Source organism: Panthera tigris, chromosome E1, assembly GCF_018350195.1.
Source record: "Panthera tigris isolate Pti1 chromosome E1, P.tigris_Pti1_mat1.1, whole genome shotgun sequence".
Classification (NCBI taxonomy): Eukaryota; Metazoa; Chordata; class Mammalia; order Carnivora; family Felidae; genus Panthera; species Panthera tigris.
In genome coordinates, this window is record NC_056673.1 from 58,918,184 (window position 1) to 58,940,268 (window position 22,085).

Here is a 22,085-nt window from a genome sequence, read left to right on the forward strand (position 1 = left end):
GGGAGGAGTCAGGCTCTTTGTGAACGCTGGGCCAAGAGGAGAGTCGAGCCTGCGGGGTCTACCTCACCCTGTGTTTAAGGACAAAGCTGACACCTTTCCTCACCCCCTCCCTCCTTCATCCCAGGATCCCACCCTGCTCCTGCACCCGACCGTCAGTCTCTGTTCCTGGCTTGTATTTTGTTGTTTTCTGTTTGAATTTTAATGGTATTAGGTCATACTACATTTACACGTTATGTTATACTATATTTTATCGTGTGCGTATTTTAACGTCTGTGTTTGTTACATCAGTACAGACTAGGGAAGGTCAGGGGTCTTTTCTGTGGGCATCAGCTGGGCTCCTAACACCTGGCTTTTCCATGCCTTCTTTGCTCTGTCTTTATTTGGTGTTCCCTGTGGGTTTTGACTTGGTTCTTTGGGGGGCTCACCGTCCCTATGGTGCAGATGTCCTGCTGACAGGGACACTTGCTGTCAGCTTCTCAGCACCTAGAGGCAGGAGTGTCCAAAGCCCCTACTTTCTTTGGAACACCTGGTGGCTTGTATTCGCACGTGTGCAAACAGGGTGTCCGGGCCGACCGTGCTACGTACGAACGTCTCAGTAGAGAGTCACAGCAAAATCTAAGCCTGGGACACACCATCGGCCGCTCCCTGAACCCAAACCCTAAGCTAGTCCTGCACCCTAACATGCACCCTCAGGCTAGCCCCCCAGGGAGGTCACTGAAGTGGTGTGGGTCCGGCCCCTGACACCTCCGGGGACCCAACCCTAGTCCGAGCCATGGCTCTGGCCCTCAGGGGGCCCACCTCCTAGATCTGAGAACGGATTGCTGGCCCATTGACAATGACCCGGTCAGATGTGTCTCCTCAGCCGTTTGACTTGTCCAGGACGGGCATCCTGACCCTGCCAGGCTGCCGGCAGTGCCCGCTGTGTGGGCCCTTCAACGACTCCCTGGTACTGTGGGCAGGCTCAAGGTTCTGGTGCACATGCCGGTGGGGCCCGTGAGCCATCACTGCCCCTCAGGAAGGGTGCCACTGGCCAGCGGGGCTGGCTTGTTACTGGCCTGGAAGAGGGTCTGGGTTTTGGTCTGCTTGCATGGCCCCAAATCTAACAGGGTAGGGCTGGGCTCTCCCTTCGCTCGCCAGAGGAGTCCCAGCACGGAGCGTCTTTGGGCACCAGGAGTCTTCCCCGGATTCTGACCGAGCCCCCTCGCCTCCTCGGTGCAGTCAGCCACCCTCCCACTACAGGGTTTGTGCACCCCCCTCCCCCCCGCCCCGCATCCAGCCTGCCCAGCCTGGCACCCCTGGCTGGAGCCCCTTTCTTTCAGGACAAGCTCTCTCTCTTCTGCACCCCGTACAAGGTCAGCACAAGGTCCAAGGCCACAGCACTGGACACGGCCTGGATCCTGCCCAGATCCAGATGAACTGACTAGACAGCGGGGGGTGGCTGATAGGGAGTCGGGGTTGGTAGCTTCCAGCACACGTGAGACCGTCTTCGGCAACCTGTGCCGAGCACCCCCTAAGCACTGCCTGAGCTCGGACGGTGACGCTGGGATCCAGTGCAGAAGCCAGCCCTGTAAGGGGGGAAGGGGGCGCATCGCAGGAGGGGGACCCCAAGACCTGAGCTTGTGGTCCCAGTCGAGAGGAAGGACGGTGTGACTGGAGAATGTGGAAAGGAGAGGGCTGGAGACCCGGGCTGGGCAGGAACCCGGGCCTTTTGAATTTGATAATCAGCCTAAGCGGAGATTGTAGCGGCACAGGTTCCGGGGAGGGGACAGTGAGGAATCAGTGCTACTCCTGGAACGCCAGCGTTTACTGTATTATTACCGTCAATAAGAGATTCTCCAACAGCTCTAGGGTGCCAGACTCCGAACTCACAGAGGAGGAAACAGGGTTGGAGGCGTTCGCGTGCAGACGCAGGTTGGGGTGCCCTCTCGGTTATCAGTGACCATCGAAGGGCTGGGCGCCGGCTGCGAAGTCTCTACTGCCATCTGTGGTCACTTAATCGGCCCAAGGCCCCGATGCCCCTTGCACCGAGTGACCCGCCTGGCGTCCTCTGTGCCCCTCCGGGGACCGCCGCTGGCTCCACGGGGAGGTGGGCACTGTCCAGGGTGCTGTGCGCCGGGGCTGGAGGCTGCTGGGGGAGACCCGGGTGCGGACCCCTGCGGGGCTACACCCGGGGCTCGGCGAGCCCCGCCCCGCGTGCAGCGGCAGGCGGCGCCTTCCCCTTGGCCGGGCGCCGGGTCCACTGGGGGGCGCCATAGGAGGGGGCATTCCGGCCGCTCCCTCTGGCGGGCGGACGCGGGGGGGGGGGGGGCCCGGACGTCAGGACGGGACCGGCGGCGGTGGCCTGGGCGCGGGGGCGCTGTAGGTGCGAGCGGGCGCGGGGATGCGGGGCCGACGAGGTGCGGGGATGCGGGGCGCGGGGCCGTGGGTCTGGGTCGCGGCGCCTGCGTGCTGCGCGCCGTCGCCTCCGGGCTGCCTCTTCCTGCGGCGCCGGGTTTCGGTTTCGCCTCCGGCTCCGGGGTGCGGACTCCGCCCCCGAGCCGCGCCTCCCCCGGAGCGGAATCCTTGGCTTTCTCCGGTGGCCGCCACGGAGCGGTGTTGTTACCAAAGGGTGTCCCTACGTGTCTCCACAGTCACTTTTAGGAGAACGGCGTCCCCGTCCCCGTAACCGCGCGGCCCAGAGCGCAGCGTCCTCCCGGGTTTCTGGGACTGCCCGCCGCCAGGGTCCCCGGGCCAGGATGGGCACCTCGGCCGTGACGGCCTCCAGGGTCGCCAGGCGGCCGCGGGGAGGCCAGAGGAGGAGGGAGCGCAGAGATGGGGAGGCCAGCCGCCCCTGCCCTGCTCCTGCCCTGCTCCTACCCCCACGCCCCCGCCCCTACCCCCTACCCCCTACCCCCGTGCCCCTGACCCGCCCCCACCTCCCCACCCCCACCCCCTACCCGCGCCGCCCCTGCCCGCCGCCAGGCTTTGTTTAGTGGCGGTTGCGGGGGATGGGCTTTGAGTTTGGCGCAGTTCTGAAGTTGGGGAAGAGGAAGGGAAACGTCGGGAAGCTCTAGGATGGAGTAGCGTCCGGGGCCTGGGTTCTTATTTCTGCCCTCAGGCCCTTGGTGCCGGCGGGAAACAATAGGACCCTTCAGGGTGGGCTTCAGTGCCCTACTGTGACATTCCTGGCCTGTGGGGAGGCAGAGCCTGGCCGAGGAGGACGACTCTGGGGTAGAGGCCAGCGCCATGGGGAGTCACTGAAAGTCTTGGAGTGAGAGCCCAGACCAGGAGGGTGGTCGCTTCCGGGCCATGTGGGGGTCAGGGGCCAGGTGGGGGGCAGGGCCCAGCTGTGGCAGGCTGGGCCCGGCTGTGAACCTGCCTCACACGGGTCTAGCCCTGCCTTCCCCCGGAGAGCTCACTAGGGAGTGGAGAGCAGGCCAAGTCTGGGGGAGGCAGGGGCGGGCAGCAGGGTCAGGGCCCGGAGGACACAGCCTGCCCACCTGCCTGTTGTTAGGAATCCTGACGGCTACCCGGGTCAGCCCGGGGCTGCCCGTGCAGGCTGGTCGCTTGGTGGGTTCTGACTCAGCCGGCGTCGGCTGGCGTTTCTTCAGTGCCGTTTGCCTCACCTAACTCTCACGTCACCTGTGAGTCAGGTGCTTTTGTCCCCGAGCCCCTGGTCCCGAGCGCACCGTGGGCATCCTCAGAGTCTTATTTCTGAGTTTTGCACGTGCTGTGTCTCTGCCTGGAACCATCCCCCCTCTGCCCACACCCAGTTCTCAGTAGTCCCAGCCCCATCTCAGCCCGGGGTCGGGGGTGGGGGGGCGCACAGTTCTCGACTCACTGAGTGATGGAGAGCCCAGGAGGGGTGAGCCTGGCTGGGGCAGTGAAAGGGAACGGAGTGCCGCGCCAATGGCGGGGGAGGGGGTGAGACCCTCAGGGCTGGAGGGAGTGGGGGAGGGAGTGGGGAGGGCTTAGTGGGGAATCAGGCAGGGGAGGTGCTAGGGATGGGTTTCGATTGAGCTGATTGAGGCGAGGAACTTCTGGGTGCTTTAATTTCCCTTTCCCTGAAAATGAAACCGAAGCAGGGCTGGTCACATGACGGGTGGCTCAATATATAGTCAGCTGCCTTGGGACCCTTCCTTTTCCTTCCAGACCTGCCTGAGCTTGCCGGCCTGGAGAAGACCCGTCCCGGGAGGAATGGAGTGTCTTTCGTGCGGGCATGTCTCCAAAGAGGATGCCCCCAAGTTCTGCAGCGAGTGTGGACAGAAGCTGCTCCCTGCAGCCCCCGTGGCAGGTAAGGGCCAAGCAGGGGCGGTGGGCTGGGCCCCGGCTCCTTCCCGCGTCCCCCTGCTGAAATGGAAACTGCGCCGGCAGGCAGCTCAGGCGGGCAGCAGGGGGTCTTCTGTGGCCAAAGAACTCTTACCGGAAGAAGCACAGTTGTGAAAAGAGCAGTTTCATCTGCTCCTTTGCTGGAAGCTTCTGTTGCTCTTAAAACTTTCAATTTCGTTTCTTGGAGAGGAGAACTCGAGGGTTCTCCGCCCCCTCGTGAATGGGAAGCGTCGGGGGCTGAGCTGAGGGGTCGTAGCGGATTTCAGGGGATGCTGTGGAAGCGGTGTCCCAGGTGCTGGGGTGGGGTGAGGGGTCCCCGCAGCCTGGACTGGCAGTCTCCTTCCCGGGGAGGGGTGGCAGGTCGGTGCATGAAAGGGGAACCGTGTCTGGTGGCCCTCACTCACCCCTGGCTCAGGTTGGTCCTCAACTCTCTTGGCGTCCGGGACTTCCGACTGACTTCCTTCCCTTGTTAGGCATTCTGGGACCACAGGACTTTTGCACTCTCTGTTCCCTCCTCTTGGAACATACCTGTTCTCCGAGGGCAGCACCATGACCCCCTCACCTCCCTTCAGCCTTTGCTCCTCTGTCCCTCTGTCTCCTCCTACCTGGAGGCCCACTCTGGCCGCCCAGGGAAAAACGGCCCCTCCGCCTCCCCCACAGCCGAATTACCCTTTCTTCATCAGGCTGCTTGCCCTCCTAGCATTCGGACCACGGCAGCCGGCGGCTTCGGAGGGGACCTTTGTTCTCTTGTTAGCTGCTTTTCTCCAAGTCCCTTGCACACAATAGGTGCTGAATTAATGCTTTGGGGGCCAATCAAAGAAAGTTCTCTAGAAGACCACGTGTGTTTTCTTTCTTTTTTTAAAAAAAGTTTTATTTATTTAGGTGATCTCTGCACCCAGCGTGGGGCTTGAACTCACAACCCCAAGATTAAGAGTCTGGGTGCTGTACCGACAGAACCGGCCAGGCACACCAGCCTTGTGTGTTTTCTAAATACGAGGGTGTGTGTGTGTGTGTGTGTGTGTGTGTGTGTGTGTGTGTGTCCGTAAATGCTGTCAATACCAACCTTCTTGCTCTCCGACCTTTGGTAACCTGCCAAAGTGCGCTGTGTGTTAGGGGTGAGGCGATTCTTCCCTGAAACAACAGCCGTGGTACAAAGTGCTCACGTCACAGATGCTCTTATTGGACCGTAAGAGGGTCAGAGAGGCTGCTGCCATTCCTGTCAATTTCTGTTTGATTTTCTTGTGCTGCAGCCCCCGGAGGGAGGAGGTCTGGCCCCAGGGGTCTGTCTTTGCCTGTGGATCCCACGGGGCTTGACTCATGCAGGCGGGCTCGGGGCTCGATGTCCTCTCTCGTTATTGATCCCTGGCTGCCCGGGTGTGGAACGGCCAGCATAGCTGAGCTCCTGGTGTCCGGCTGGAATTTCCCACCTGCCAGGGCTCCCCATCCCTGGCCGTTAGTACACGCGCCTGGATGGGAGACCTTGTGTGTGTGTGTGTGTGTGTGTGTCGGGGGGGGTCTTTGGGACCCCCAGAGATTAAACAAACCCAAAAACCAAAATCAGAGCTTTTGGTTAAATTCAGGGAGCCTGGCGCCGTGCCAAGTGTTGAGGGCACAGCTGTCATAAATTCCCATCTTACAGACGCCAAGAGTGAAGCCGAGGGAGGTCAAGTATCTTGCCTCCAGTCCCGCGGCTAGCAACTAGCAGAGACGGGGTGGGAGGGGGTCCCGGATTTGGATCCCGGCCTGGCGGCTCCGGAGCTCGTGCCCCGGGAGGGAGCCGTGGTCTTGGAGGGCAGGTGGTGGGCGGGGGGCCCTCTGTGTCTGCTCCGTTGTGCCTGCCCAGCCAGGCTGGGCAGACGTGCAGCCCAGGGCCCTGCTGGTGTTCGTTTTCTCAGTGCCCGGGGTTCCTTTTCTTTCCGCTTAGAAGAGTGGAGAGGTGGACCCAAAATGCACAGCTTATTAGGGTAAAAATAGTAGGAGAGCTCTCCTCATTGAGAGGCAACATTGGGAAGAGAATGCCCGCTAACCACGGGCCGGGAAGGGTCTTTGTGTTATAAGGTCCTGGTCGCCCCGCTTCCCTTCCCCCTGGGTCCTTCTCAGGTTCTTCCCCCCCTTGGCCGGATAGCTCTAGGGGGTGTCCCTTCCTGATTGGCTCCTTTCCGTTGTGTGAGGGGTGGCCTACGGTATCCGGTATCCGTTCTTGTAGGAAGTACATTTTATGGTCTACTTTGAGGTCGAGTCTTTTGTCAAATTCCTAAGGGGACCCTGAGGGGGAGTAGGTGGGTGTCTGTCACATTCGTAAGAGGACGCCTGAGGGGGTTTGCTGTAGTCCCGATGCTCCCAGCATGGCTCTAAAATATGTGTTTTTCTCCACCCAGGGGCCTCGGGTCCTAACCTTTTCCTCTTTGCCTCTTTTCTTCTATCTTTTCCCATCCTATCTACAGGCACTGGCCTGTAGTGGGGGCCAGGGGTCAGGGGTCAGGGTGTGGCAGGGGTTGAGTGTGGGCCTCAGGCTTCAAATGAGTTACTGAACCGGTAAAGCAGGGGGATTCTCTGACGGACAGGCAAAGAGGAGTCACAGGTGCCTCCTGGAGACCCACTGCTTAGGGAAAACGTGCTTTGCGCCTCTCGGGGTCTCCGCGGAAGCCCACTGTACCTCTGCCCGCCTCTCGTTTTGCGTGAGGGGCTCTCGGAGTGCTGCCCAGGGCATCCGACGTGCCTGCCAACAGAGCAGGGGAAACAGAAGTTCTGGGTGAGAACCTGGGCGTGCAGCCTTTTTACAGAATGCCGAGAAGTCCGCCTGTGGTCACCAGGCAGGGCCCTGCCCATCCCGGCCGGCAGGGAGAGCAGTGCAAAGCCCCCAGCCTCCGAAATGCTGGCACCTGCTGGCGGTTCCGCCGGCCGGTCTGTGAACCGTGGGTGGTGCCGGGTCACATGGGTGGCCCTCCCTGCTGCTGGCAGGAGCGGGGCCGGGCCCTCGTCACTCAGGAGGGACACACAGGAGGATGGGACTCTGCCCGCCGGGTCCCCAAGGGCCTGGGGTCTGAGGAGCAACACCGTCCCACCCGCCCCAAGCACATCGCTTCCTGCTTCCTGCTTCCTGCTTCCCGGCCTCTCTTGCTCCCTCACACCCTGGCTGTGCCTCTCTATTTACAGGAAAACAAACTGAAACCAAGATGCAGAGGGCTTGGCTGGAGCTCCGGAGGGACATCTTCTCCATTCAGCCGCTCATGGGCCCTCCAGCCTGCCCAGCCCTTGAGCTCAGGGCACTCCAGACCTGGGGCTGGGGGACCCGGTGGCTGCGGACAGGGCCGGTCCCTCGGGAGCCCGATCGCAGCCTTGGAGAGGCTGGTGTGGCTGTTCAGAGGTGCTGATGATATAATTTGCTATGGGGTTCGAGAGCAAACCATCAAGAAAGAATTCTCGAGACCTTTTTTGGTATAAAAAAGGTGGTTTTATTGAGGCACTGGGACAGGACCCCCTGGGCAGAGAGCTGCATTGGGGTAGTGCAGAGGCATTGATTATATACTTAATGTGGAGGAGTAGAGACAAAGGAAGTTCCCAAAGGGACTTTCATATGTTAAAGAAGTCTCTGGATCCTGGAGGCCTGGCTGTTGTCAAGCTGAGGCGGTTTTTCCCTGTAGCAGAACTTTAACATTAAGACAGTTGGGGGTTCCTGGAGGAAGGTCAGACCTGGGTGGTCTCAAATATTTGTCAACGGGCCGCAGATTATAGGGAAAGTTAATTTTGTCTACATTTCTTTTGCCTTTGTTCCCCACATCACCGAACACCTGGGTCCTGGGGGAGCCGGCCGGGGGCGGGGGTGGGGGCACATGCAGAAGTATGGATGGGGAGAGAGTCCCAGCCCATCCTGGGCAGAGGGTGGCCACCTTTGCCAGGGGTAATGTTGGGCCAGTCCGAGGGTGGGGGGGAGGGCGGGGGTGGGGGGCGGGGTGGGCCAGGTGTCCCAGGGGACCCAGGTGGGCCTTCTTCCTTAAGGGCTAGAAGGTTACTTTCAGGGGATGAAGTTCTGGGCAACCTGTTTACTTTTTAATTTTTGCTATTTCCAAGTTTCCTTGATGTTTTTATAATGGAAAGAAGACGAGATGCCTAAGACCCTGAAGGTGTCTGGGGGAGGGCTGGGGGCCGCTGAGGGGGCTCGGGAGGCAGACGGGGCACGGGTGGGGTGGCCCGGGGGTGTCGGGGTGGCAGTGGAGGGGGTTGCCCGTCAGGGATGGGAACCATCTGCCTGTTGGTGCCTGTGGGTCCGCCGGTGTGGGCACTTCCTTCCGGGGCCGCCCGCACAGGCTGGGGGCCGTGCTCAGGACACCTGACTTAGCAGGTGGTGGAGGCGAGGAGGACCTGGAGGGTTGTGTTGTTCAGTGCACTGGGTTTTTCTTTTTGTCAGCTGTGGTAAAACGTGTAACAGAAAAGTTACCATTTGGATGGTGTTTACTGTTACGGTGGCTGGGTTCACACTGTTGTGTAGACTTCACCGCCGTCCACCTCCAGAGCAATTCTCATCTTCCCAAACTGCAAATACTAATCCGCGAATGGGAACCCCCGGCCCCCCCGATCCCCCCTCCCCGCCCCGAACCTCGTGCCTTACCTGCTTTAGCCTTCGGGGCAAGGAAGCCGCTGCAGCCACTGTTTTCAGGCTGAGGCAGGGGCCGGGGTTGCTGGGGGTCCCGGGCTAGCGGCTGGCCGGCCCAGGGTTGCGCGCGCTGCACCCCCAGACCTGTTTCTGGGGCACTCGCTAGGAGCCAGCGTGGGTGATTGATTCAGGATGAGCTGATTTTGTGCAACATTTTGTTGTGGCAGTGATTGGGGGCTGCCCGCCCGCCAGGCCCCTGCTTTCTTCCCCCTGTTCATGTGCTAATCAGCCATTGACCCGCTGTGGGGATCTGAAGGGGAGTTCAGGCCCACTTAGCTCTCTGGATTCTAGAAGGTTTTCTTACCGGCAGGCTTGCCTTTTGCAGGGGCGCCAGGGGCCCCGCGGGGTCGGGGGGAGGCCGTGCTGCCCAGCATGCAAGCAGGTTGCAGGGGTGGGTGGGGGACGGGAATTTGGTCTCATTGAGCTAAAATGTCCTGCAGGCGAGGACCCTGGCTCCAGGGCCTGTCCCAGCTTCTGTGGGGTTCAAACCCTGCATTCCCATTTGCCACCTGCGGTGGGGGGGTGGGGGGGCCCAGCTCTGTGCTTCCATTTTTTGCATCCAGCTAGGAAAAGCACATGCCCCGCATGGTGGCTGTGAGCACATCACAGGTTGGCCCCACCAAGTGCCAGTTAAGGTGTCCCCTTACTGAATCCGGCTACTTTCCTCTTTATCGTGACGGTAGAGATAACAGGTGCCAGTGTGCAAGACCGTCGGAGTGAAGGAGGGGGTAACATCTTGAAGCCCCTTACCTTCCCCCAGTCTTTTTTTAAAAAAATTTTTTAATGTTTATTTCTGAGAGAGAGAGAGAGAGACAGACTGCGAGTGGGGGGGGGCAGAAAGAGAGGGGGGACACAGAACCAGAAGGGGAGGTGTGTTGGGAGACCCTGGGTCCGGCTGGGAGCGGGGCTGGGAATGGGGCACCTGCCCCTGAGAAGGGGGTGGGGGAGTGGCACATTCTGACTTAGAAACATGAGGACCAGGGTGGCCCGTGCTGACATCTGGAAAAGCTGGGCGCTCAGACTGCGTCGCTGCTTCCTTGGGGCTGGGGCTGGGGCTGGGGCTGGGGTCCTGGGTCCCTCGTGCCCACCGAGAGCAGAAAAGGTGCCCAGGGAAAGCGTACGATGGGGGAGAGGGATGATGTGTCCACAGTGTCCAGGGAGGATTCCGAGTTTCCCTCCGTGATTTCCCTTGCTTTCCCCTGAGATTTGACCCGTGTGTGTGTCCCTTTGTAGATCCCAAGAACAGCAGCCTCCAGGCGACGCCAGCCCGAGAGGGAGAAACGGCCCCAGAGGGAGAAACGGAATACGGACAGGAGCTGAGAGAGGATGGCGGCCCTTTCTTGTCCCCGGGCTCAAATCACCTGCAGCAGGAAAATCTAGACGAGCCCCCTTCCGATGTCTCCGGGACCGTGCCAAGAGTGAGTGTGCCCCGTCCCCGGTAGGGTGGGCGTGGGAGGGCCGCTTCCCACCCGCCTGGCTTGGAAGCTGCTCGCTGCTGTGGCTGCCTCGGTGGCCGAGCGAGGGCCCTTGTCCTTACCATACTGTTGTGCGGCGGCCCCCACAGGGTCCTCCCCGCCCGGCCCGCTGGTGGCCGCCCTCCTCTGGGCCTGGTCGGCTGCACGACCCCTCCGGGGTCGCCACCTGCCTTCTCCTCCCGCCAGACTGGGCCGCTGTGTCTCCCAGCGGAGACGGGGTCTGGGCGCCTGAGCCCCTGCCGTGTGGCTGTCCGGCTCCTCCCGGGGCCTCTTCCCGGTGATGGTGCGGGTTTGGAGGTGTCTCAGAGCCACGGGGACAGGCGGGCACTCAGGAAGGACACTCCTCCCCGCACAGGTGGGGGCTGCTGCCGGGTGTCCTTCCGTCTCCCCTGCAGGGGTCAGGCCCCAAGAGTGTCTTGCGACAGGTTCAGGGAGAGTGACAGGAGAGAGCTCCCCGTGTTGGAGTCCAGACCCCGCGGGCCCCGGGGATTCCTGCCGGCCGCTGAGAGGGGGGGCTGTCTTTCTGTGTCTGGGTGGGGGCTGGGCTCCTGCCTGTTCCTCGGTTATTCCTCGTAGTGGTCAGGCCAGGGCGGCAGTGTAGGTGTGTGTTGAGGGTGTGTGTGTGTGTGTGTGTGTGTGTGGCTGGTGTGTATCATGTGATGTGTGTGTGTGTGACAATGTGTGTCCTTCCCTTTGGCAAGTCGTGGTCCGGAGTAGGATGTGGGACGTTGGAGGTTCGGCACCGAGGAGCGCACGTGCAGCTCTGTGAGTGAAAACGGTGCTGAGTCCAGAAGGACTGTTTTGTTTTTCTTTTAATTTTTAAATTTATGTTTGAGACAAAGTGTGAGCAGGGGAGGGGCAGAGAGAGAAAGACATAGCCTCTGAAGCAGGCTCCAGGCTCCGAGCCGTCAGCACAGAGCCCGACGTGGGGCTCGAACTCACAAACCACAAGATCGTGACCTGAGCCGAAGTCGGACGTTCAACCGACTGAGCCACCCGGGCGCCCCTGGGTTTTCTTTTTGAACAGAGTGAGCTTAAGGCTGTTTTGGGAACAAAAATGGGCGAGAATAACCAAGAATACTGTGAAAAAGAAAAGTCCTGAGTGGGACTTACTGTACTAAATCAAACAAAAACGTGGTACAAAAGCCATAGTCAGCAAAACTGAATTCAGGGGGGTGATCTCTGTGCCAGAAGAGGCAGCTCTGAGTCAGAACCTAGTACTGATGAGAGCAGTTGGGGAAGAGATACATAAACAGTGATCTGATCTCTGAAGAGGGAAAGGTTTTCCAGTAATGAAAGCAAGAGACAAGTGTACAAACCAAAGATGGGTATCTTTGACTCCAGAAAGGTCTTAAAAGAACTAAAAACCTCATAGGATGTGGTAAGCACAAAGGACAAACAATCTAGGAAAACATAGAGAATATTTGTATTTACATAAAAATATTTTTAGCAAAGGATGAGTTGCCTCAATATGTCAAAAGCTCTCAGAAATGAAGAAGAAAACAGTAAACAACCCAAGAGAAAGGAGTGGGCCAACAAGAGATTCTAGTCCAGAACTGATAAGATACTAAATACATGAACGTCCGACCTCTGAACTCCAACGCTGAGAATGAAAAGAACTTATCAAAGTCAAGAATTGATTTAAAGTGGGCGTTCGCAGAGATGGGACAGAGTTCTCCCTGCACCTGAGGTAACGGGGTGGGACCACCCAGCAACACAGGGTCCTTCGACCTCCTCTTCTTCTCTGACTTCAGCATAAGGAAAGAACCCCAGAAAGCCACCTGAAGGGTCAGGATAGGGTTTGATCACAGCCCGAGTCTCGAATGGCCCAAATCCCGGGATCCGCCTGAATATCCCACCATGGGAGGCCAATTGTGTCGTCCTTACGGCGGAATGGACCGCGGCCTCCCAACTGCTACTTTCCCGAAGATTAAAGATGTGGGGAAACTCTCGCAATCAGATTAGATAACTAACTAACCCAATAAAAAGATTGGTACCAGCAAGAATGGCGGAGAAGGGGACTCCCGTGGGCCTGTCCCTCCAGAGAAACACCAACAAAAATTGAGCAAAAGTGTAAGAATAAGCTTGATTGGACCTTTGGAAGGTCTCAGTAACGGTGGTGCCTTCGCCCCGGAGACAGCTTTGTTTGCGGGATTGGAACTCAGCCTTGACCTACCCGGTCCCCGCATAGGGTGCCTGATGGCATCCCCACGTGGGGTGTCCGATGGTGGGGGCCTGTGTCCTGACAGAGGGAGGGGGTTCCCGAGGAATCAGGTCTGTCTTGTTTTTGTTTTTGTTTTTAATTTTTTTTAACGTTTATTTATTTTTGAGACAGAGACAGAGCATGAATGGGGGAGGGTCAGAGAGAGGGAGACACAGAATCAGAAGCAGACTCCAGGCTCCAAGCTGTCGGCACAAAGCCCGACGCGGGGCTCGAACCCACGAACCGTGAGATCATGACCCGAGCCAAAGTCGGACACTTAACCGACTGGGCCACCCAGGCGCCCCCTGGAATCAGGTCTGTCTTGACCTCTGGGGTGCCCTGAAGGCACCTGGGATGTGTAAGGCTGTTCCTGGACCACCTGCGGGTGAGTGTAGGAGCTCCCTGCTGGGCGGTGGGGGGCTCTGCGGAGGGGAGGGGGGGAGGCACCGCTCGGAGAGCGTGAGGTTCCTTTCGGGGGAGGTGAAAATGCCCAGGACGAGATAGTGGGGTGCTCGCACCTCAAGCACTAAAAGCCACTGGACGGTGCACTTGAAAATGGTTCACTGCATGCTACGTGACCTTCACCTCAGCGTAAAGCTCTGTATGGTATTATTACAGAAGGGGATTAAAAAAGCCTAAATGCGCCAGTTCCCACCCGCGAAGGGAAGCCAGAGTGAAGCGAGCAGGCAGACGCTGGCGGGGTTGTCTGGTGATTCGCTCACCGGGCTTCGTGCTCGTACCCGCCCTGTGGCGACCCTACGTAACCCCACGGTCGGGAAGCGGCGTGCGTGTGGTGGAGGACAGGCCTGTGTGTGCAGCCGGGGTGTGCTAACGGGGGCGGGGGGGGACTCTGCCAGGGAACCAAGGGACAAGCCCCCAGCTGGACAGGAGCCCCCTGGCCGGCCTCAGCCCAGCCACGGAGGGAGCGAGTCCTTCACGCAGCCGCCACGGGGTGGGTGTGCGGGGTGGGGGGGTGTTGTGGTTAAGGGGGACGGTGTGGGGCTCCCACCACACCTGTCGGCTGGGGTGACCGTCTCAGCCTGGCCTTTCCTTTGGTGGCCCTTCGTTGCGGACCAACTGGGTGCGTTTGCTGGTTCTCCCTTCATTCCTAGAGGTGGTTGGGTGGTTCTCTCCCTGGGGTAGCTTCCCCTGGCGAGGAGGAGGAGGAGGAGGGAGAGGGAGGGGAGAGGCGGAGGGGGGAGGAGGAGGGGTGTTATTAGAGCCAGGCCGAGTTGGGTTGAAGGTGCCTCCCTCCCACAGCTTCCTGCTGTGAGGTGATGGAGGCCTCCTGGACTTTTGGAGCTGCCCGAATTGGGCTTTGGTCCCCAGGGACCATCTGCGTGCTCCGATCCGTCTCCCCTGTGGGTCCCGTTCCAGGTACCCCTTGCGGAAATAGCCCTGCTTTTCCACACGGATCCCCTGCCTTCCCCAGCTCTTGGTCCAGAAGCTCTTGGCCCAGAAGCTCTTGGCCTTGTTCCCTTGTCCCTCCTCCTGCATGTGGTGCCCGGCAGCCCCAGGCCCCCTGTGCCCTGGGCAGGGCTGAGGCCAGGCCCCGCACCTCACAGACTCTTCCTCCTCTGGAGCAGCGGCACGCAGCACGGCCCTGCCTGCTTGGTGGCCTGGGGCACATCGTGAGCCCCCTCGGGGCGTTGCTGTCTTCCTGGGGAGAAGGAGGAGGCTGGGGGGAGGGGAGACGGGCGCTCTCTGGTCAGTGCCAGCTGGCGGGCTCGGCCCTCACCAGAGGGCGGCCCCGCCTAGGCCCGAGCCTGTGGTCTTCCTGCCCTGTCTGAAGGGGGTCGTGTCTCAACAGGGAGTTGCCTCAGAGGTTTGTGTAGATGCGGCCGGCAGCACATCCGATGAGCGGGAGGCTGTTAATCACCCTCCCAGCAAAAGAAGAAAAGAGGACGCTACCCTGCGTGGGGTCGCTGACACGTTCTCTGCAGACCCCGAGCAGGTACAGGCATGCTTCGTGTTTCTTACAAATGCTGGGTTTGTGGCGACCCTGTGCCGTGCAGGCCCGTCGGCGTCCTTGTTTCCATAGCGTTTGTTCGCTCGGTGTCTCTGTGTCACGTTTTGGTGATTCTCGAACGGGTTCAGACCTTGCCGTTATTCTGATTGTTACAGTGACCTGTGATCAGTGATTATGATGACTCGCTGAGGCTCAGGTGATGGTTAGCATTCTTCAGCAATAGAGTATTTTAAAACGAATGCACGCACGTTGACTTTTTGGACATGATGCCGTTGCACACTTAGAAGCCGGCGTAGCGTGCGTATGAATGTTTCAGGCACTGGGAAACCAGAAAAATCTGTCCGGCTCGCTCTATGGAGATACTTGATCTATCCTGGGAGTCTGGAGCCAAACTCGGAATATCGTTGCGTCTATGCAGTAGGTCTATGCAATAGCGATACCTTTCGGTTTTGGCTCTTGTGGCTGAGGACGTTTTGCGGACATTTAAGTTTTAGCTTCATCGTGTGCCCCCCACACCCTCCAGTTCTTCCGCCCGCCGTCTTATTTCTTGTGAAACTATCTGCTTGCACGTGGGGGACGCTCACCTGGCGAAACCTCCGTAAGCCATACGAGATTCTTTTCATGGGAAAGAGCAGGAGGGCGCCGGGCCCGGGGGTGGGGGTGGGGGGTGGTCTAGGCCCAGCTGCCGCCGACGCCTGAGGTTATAGGCTCATGCTCGGAACCCCAGGGGTCAAGTGGAGGCCCTGCTGAATTAGTTTCTGGATCCTGGGAGTTAAAATCCTGACTTTGTTAATTTTCTACAGCATTTTGGGAGTCTTGCACGATTGTCTAATGTGAAAAATGAAACTAGCTGATGTATGCACTGAAAGCATTTTTGCTTATGAGGAAAAGCAGCGAGGATTCATACGCCGAAGAGTGACGTTTGTGGAGTTTATTTTATGTATTACTTCTTGGCAGAGAGCGTTAACTCTTTTCCTGAGTGAGATGACCACTGTCGGGGAGGAAGAGTTTTCCTCTGCCCTTCTACGTTCCTCGGCTGGGCAGAGGATCAAATTGACATGAGACGGGTTAAGGGGAGAAGGTCGGAGAGAATTTGCACAGCACAGATACCTCCTGCACACATGGGAGAGACCTGGGAAAATGGGGTGACAACCCACAATGGCCAAAGCCATCACCTTGAATGCCCCCTCCACAGGAGATGTTGGGGTGGGAGGGTCAGTTGTGGGAGTTCATCAGTGAATAAGTTGAGGGTGTTGTGCAGATTTAAAGCCAGCCTTCTCCACTGACGAGTTTCTAGGGAATTGAGTCACTCCCCTGTTCCTGGTGATGAGAGAGACACCCTTACTCGAACTTTCCTTTTACGTGGAAATAGCTCTCACAAAAGGGTCATTTCTCCTCGGTTTTCACGGCTTCTCCCGACTCCAGCTTCTTAAAAATAACCAGCTTAAAGTATAATCAATATGCCAAAGAGGCATATTTGCAGGTGGCAAAATTTGCTCCCTGGTGTCATTGATGAATTTAACGAAACTTTATTGCCCAGTAGATACTAGGTATCAGATGTTGGTGGAAGGCTTGCAAAGCAGGCATGGTCTTTGCCTGGAAGGTTTAGGTCTGTGAAGTAACTGCTGAAACACTTTCCAAAGACAGTGACTTCAAGGGGCGCCTGGCTGGCTCAGTCGATATAGAGTACCCAACTCTTGATCTTGGGGTTGTGAGTTCGAGCCCCACATTGGGAGTAGCGATGACTTAAAAAATAAAATCTTTAGGGGAGGCCGGGTGGCTCAGTCGGTTAAGCATCTGACTCTTGATTTCGGCTCGAGATTGAGCCCCGAGTCGGATTCCGCACTGAGAACACAGATCCTGTTTGGGATTCTCTCTCTCTCTCTCTCTCTCTCTCTCTCTCTCTCTCTCTCTCTCTCTCAAAAATAAATTAACTTAAAAAAATATAAAATCTTTAAATACAGTGACATCGATACAGGGCCTGGAGAGTTGCCTAGACGGAAAATAACAGCAGATGGAGAGCTCACTTGTGATAGCCACAAAATCAGGAAAACCCGCAAAATAACATTTCCTTGAGAGGGAAAGCAATAGTTTTAAGATCATAAAGATGTCCTCTGACCTCTCCACTGCATTAACCAATTAACGTGCAAAACTAGTGTTTTTCAGTCCATCTGGAGTATAAATCGGTGAGAAGATCTATAAAGAATATAGAGAAAGAGAACAATAATGGGAGATTTGACCTAATGTCTCTCAAGCTATAAAACCTTCTAATGGAGTGACTGAGACCCGTCAGCGAAGACGGACACACGTGTGTGTGTGTGTGTGTGTGTGTGTGTGTGTGTGTGTAACAGCTCAGCACGTGATCAGAGCACCATGATAAGTCAGAGAGTTACAGTAGGTGTGCTTGAACCACGGGCTGTTTGGAAACCAGATCCCCCGGTCATATTACACATTAAAATATATACCAGTCGGGGCGCCTGGGTGGCTCAGTCGGTTGGGCACTGATTGGACTCTTGATTTCGGCTCAGGTCATGATCTCACGGTTGTGAGATTGAGCCCCGAGTCCAGCTGAGCACGGAGCCTGCTTGAGATTCTCTCTCTTCCTCCCTGTGCCCACCTCCCCTCCAGAAAACAATATATCAGAGCAACTCCGTGTTTTAATGGAAAACAACACCCTAAAAGTTCTAGAAAATATACGTTAACTACTAGTAAAATTATACAAATGTTTCTCAGCCTCGTTAAAAAAACCCACAGATGCTAATATGGCAGTAAAAACGTTCATAGATTCTGAGTCAGAGAAGACCATTCATCTATTAAATGTAAAAGCCAACGGCCAGAAAGCTTTGTGGCCTCTGATGAAGGGTCGACCGCTGGGGCACCTGACCGACTTCCAGGAAATAAGAGGACAGCAGCGAAGAACCGGCAGGTGAAGGACTTAAAAGGCAGTTTACGGGAGAGGAGCAGGCGATCTAGGCCCAGGGAAGATGCTCAGCCTGAGGAGAGTACAGGGCGGGGGCTGCAACCCTGCTGTCCGAGCTGGGCTAGTGGCTGCTGTCCCCGGGCTGGGAAGATCCTGCAGGTTGCTTGCAGGGCGGGAGGTGGTCGGGTCCACGCGGTGGGCTGTTACCCTGGGGGTCACCCTGCCCGCCCTCGCCCCCCTCGCCCACAGCTGTGCCCTCCAGGCCCTTCCGGCTCCGCAGGACCACCTGCCTTCGCTGTGGCCACGCTTCCTTATGAAATATGTTAAGCTTCAGGACTTCAGCTGCCTAAGTGTAAAGATCAAATGGTCTTTGTCCGGTGACTCATGAATCAGGCAGCTTCCCATCCAACAGGAAGGAGCTCCAAAGGGCGGTACAGAGAGGAAGGTTTTTAAAGGCAGGGACGGGTAGAAACGTGGAAGGTTTTCCCAAGGCAGAAACGGGTAGAAACGTGGAAGGTGTTCCAAAGGCAGAAACGGGGTGGAAAAGGAAATTATTAGTGAAGAGCGAGTTGTTTTGAGGCACGGCTGCCCTCGTACTGGGAACAGAAGGGTCCGCTGGGCAGATCACGTCGCTAGGGCTGACCAGGTGATTCCAGGTTGAGTGGCTGGTTAAAGGTTACCTTCCTGAAGGCTAAAACTGCGTTAGCGGGCGCCTGGTTGGCTCCGTCGGTTTGAGCATGCGACTCAACCTCTGCATCTTGAGTTTGAGTTCCACGTCGGGCATACAGCCTACTTTAAAAAAAGCTGCAGTCAGGTTGGGTATGAAGTGTTGGTTTGCTGATGGGGAACTTAGCACGAGCGACTCCATTTTAGGCTTGTGGTTTCTTTTCTAATACTTCCTTGCTGACAGCACCCCTCCTTCTAGAAGGCAGGCCTGATTCGGGTGCCCTGGGGACCCTTCCCATAGAAGGTCAGATGTCTCCTGCCACCTTCTATGATGCCTGGAGGGTTGGCCGCCTGCCACAGTGGGGTCCTCCCGTCCCGTGCCACAGCGCAGCAGTCTGGAGCCCTGAGGATTCTGTGGCCTGAGTGTACGTAGGAGAGCCTGACCGCTTACGGGACAAAGGCTGCTAGAACATTGATCACCTGGACTGACTTTAGGCTTTTGTAAGACAGAAACAACCAAATTCAACGTTTGATTGTTTTAGCTATTAGAAATCTTTTGGTGGCAGATAACTGGACGCCCAGCTCGGGTGAATTACCACGATAAGAGAAATTTGTCACTAACATAACTGGGAAACCCTCAGGTCGGTCTGCAGGCAAGGCTTGATCCAGGCACCTTGGTGTTCCTCTCCAGGTCCAGGTGTCGCCTTCCTGATGTCAGTTTCCTCCTTAGCGTCTCAGCAGCTGCCGCTAGCACTCTAGACCTTTCTACTATTTCCACAGTTATCCACAGTTATCCACCTACGATACAGTGTGCAGGGGTGAGAGGACGCCTCCTTTAGTGGCCTCTACAGAAGCAGGAGGAAGTGTCTCCGTCCCAGGGGAGACTTTCATCAAACCTCACCGGCTCCAGTTGGGTTAAGCGCCCATCGCTGTGGCCAGGGTGATGGGTTGGCCCCGGGAGCTGGAGTCGAGGCGATTCCTACTTGCGCCCGATGGCTGAGAACGGGGAGATTCAGGGACTATTTCCCAGAGGAGGAGGAGGAGTGGGAGAAGGCAGCTGGCCACACACACGGTCGCCACGGTGCACCCCAGCCTCTGCTGTGTGTGGGAAAGAGCCACGGTCACTGCAGCACTGGGGGGGGACCTTGCATGTGCTGGCCACCTCTCTGCGATTCTTGACCTGCTTTGTCCCATCCGGGCCTCACAGTGACCCTGTGATGTAGGGGTGCCTGTCCCCTGCGGTTTACAGATGGGGAAACTGAGGCACACCATGGCTGAGTAACCCACACGGGGTCACCTGGCCAGCCCGGTGTGTGTGGTGAGCTGTGTGGGAACTGAGGCGGCCCCCACCCACCCGCCGCATCCCCGTCGTGGCCCCCCAGGAGGCACCAGGCAGCTTGAGGGGGAGGGATGGTTCCATCGTGTCCCCGTGGGTTCAGAACAGATCCAGTCAGACTTCCTCAGCAAATCCAGGCGGCCCGTGGTTCCTGCGGGGAGAGGTCGTGCCACCCGTGCCCGTCGCCCGACACCTCTGTGTCCCCCTCGGTGGTCCCTGAGAAGGTCCCTTTGGCAGTCAGCCAGCTTGTAGTTGAGAGGCTGGTGCTTTGTCCCCACGGCACCATTGGCTGGGGGTGGGTTGGGCTTTGGTTCAGCCTGACCTTTCTGGTCCCCGTCCCAGACCCTGTCCTCCTCTTGTAGAGGCGCCCCCCCTCCCTGCCCACCGGCACGTATGCCTCAGTTTAGAAGGTCTGCGTCCTCACCCTGCTGGAGCTGGCAGGAGATGGTGGGACGGGCTCCTGCAGAAAACAGCCCTGGCAGGGCCGGCTTCCGAGAAGGAAGTGTGAGGCCAGCGGGGAAAGGGGACGCTGTCGTCAGTCTGAATTCCTAATCCCTCTCCGAATCAGCCCAGGCTGGGGCTGGACTCCCAACATCTCAGCCTTCTATCCGATTAGTGGGGCTCATCCCGGGTCCCCGCTGCAGTGCCCCCACCGGTCGCCCCCACACCCCGCCATGGTGCCTCTCCAGGGTCCCCAGCAGCAAACCCCCACCCCGTGTAACCCTGATCCAGCATTTGGGTGAGTGGACAGGGGCCGGTGTCCCCGCAGATCCTGCCCCTCTCTGTGCTGTGTGTCTGGGAGGTTTGTGGTTTGTTTGTTGGAGAAATAAATGGGTGCGGGTTGTAACATCAGAGATGCGTTTTGATAAAAAGAAAAAAAAAAAAACTCCAAGAATCAGCAAACTAATTTTTTTTCTAGTTAATTCTCTTTGAGCAGGAGTGGGAGTAGCCTTTGTGTGTGCACTAAGGGCTGGCGTGGTATAGTTTTTGAATCGAGGTGCCCCCGTGCAGCCTGGCGACGCCCTCCGCATCCAGAGACAGAACATTCCAGGCCCCGGAAGGCTTCTTAGCATCCCTTACTGGTCAGAAAACTTCAAAAAATGTTTTCATTAAATGTTAATCCCACAACAGAGGACATTTATGACGCAGACGCAGGGCTCACAAGGTGAACGCTCACCCCCACCATCCACTTAAGCATGGAAATCAGAACTGTCGGGGTCTCCTCCCCGCTGCCCCCAGCCCACTCCCCACACCCAGAGGTCGTGACCCGTGCCCTCGACTTCGGTCCGCTGTCTGTGTGTTCCCAGTCCGGGGAGTGTTAAAGTGTACATGTTCCTGACTGTTACGGTCTTTAGTTTTGCCTTGAGGCAAATATCCGTATCCAGAACATGCAAAACCACAGGCCATGACAACTAGGAACACAGACGGATAAAACCTTGATTTCTGGCAAGGGAGTGGTTTAGATTTTAGCCTGAGCCGTGTTGTCTCTGGTGTGCTGGTCCCCCAACTGTGGAGCCATGGACAGCTGCCTGGTACACACCCAGCCCTCAGATGTCTGTTAAGAGAACCAGAAGTCACCTGTACAAAGTATACATCTTGTTCTAGAAGGATTTGGAGCAGCTCATAAAAAGCACAATAAAATAAGAATATGAAAAGGAGCAAACAAGGTAAAGGGGGGGGAAAGACACGTTGCAAATCAGAAAAGTCAAAACCCACTGTAGGATCCGAGCAGACCCCGGCTCCGGGCTGAGGGGTGTGGGGTCCCGAGGGTCCCATGCGGGAGAGACACTGGCCGGCTGCAGAGAAACGCAGGAGGCTTCCCGAGGAATGTGTTTAATGAAACAGAAATGTTCGGGCACCTGCAGTGGGCCGGGAATTCTAGACACTGCAGGTGTGGCCGTGGACAAACAGAGGCTTACATTCTGGAGTGGGAGAAAATGAATGGGCGTCTAGTGACCAGAGGCCACGGTCTGGGAGGGTTCGCTTTCCTACAGAGGGTGTCAGGGATGTGGGGCACGGCACTGGAGGAGGGAGGTATCTGCAGGAGAGCCCAGCAAGGAGGCGTCCGGTCCAGTCTGTGCTGGGATTTATTTAACTGATGGAGATGCTGAGTCACAAGAGGAGGGGCCTTGCCGGGCAGGGAAGCTCCTGGGTGGTCAGGAGGTGGAATAATGATAGGGAAGGCACGTTCGAGCAAGTCTAGGATTGGCTAGTCCGAATAGTCCTGGTGAACTCTGGGCTGTAGGGGTGTCTCTAGTCCTTGGGAACCCGGCCCTGGGGTGATTTAGGGCCGAGGAGTAGTGGCTGAGGGAGGTAAGTCAGGGTGTGGGCTCTGGGTTGATTAGTTTGCCTACGGGAGGGAGTCTTCTGCCCCCTCTGGGAATGAGCTGGCCCTGGGAGGGGTGGTTGCCAGGACTGGCAAGGCCCCTAAACTGTCAAAGCATCATAAGCTACAGAGAAGAAAAAAACAGGATTCGTACCGGAGGCCAGAGCGGGGCAAGCCCAGGATGAGGCAGGCAAGCAGTGAGCAGAGGTCCCCCGACCACGCTTCGAC

At 57.6% G+C, this 22,085-nt stretch overlaps 1 protein-coding gene across 2 annotated transcripts in view; it reads left to right on the top strand.

The window, feature by feature from the left end:
- Positions 1-2,304: 2,304 nt before the first annotated feature.
- RNF213 (ring finger protein 213) overlaps positions 2,305-22,085 on the top strand; it is a 105,312-nt gene continuing 85,531 nt past the window's right edge. The window contains exons 1-4 of one of the 2 annotated variants that reach the window (XM_042967478.1): positions 2,305-2,362; positions 4,132-4,273; positions 10,196-10,380; positions 14,451-14,594. In XM_042967478.1, the coding sequence (XP_042823412.1) occupies positions 4,177-4,273; positions 10,196-10,380; positions 14,451-14,594 (426 nt within the window). In that variant the 5' untranslated portion in view covers positions 2,305-2,362; positions 4,132-4,176. The remainder of the gene's footprint in view (positions 2,363-4,131; positions 4,274-10,195; positions 10,381-14,450; positions 14,595-22,085) is intronic. The other variant, XM_042967479.1, reaches the window with a different exon arrangement.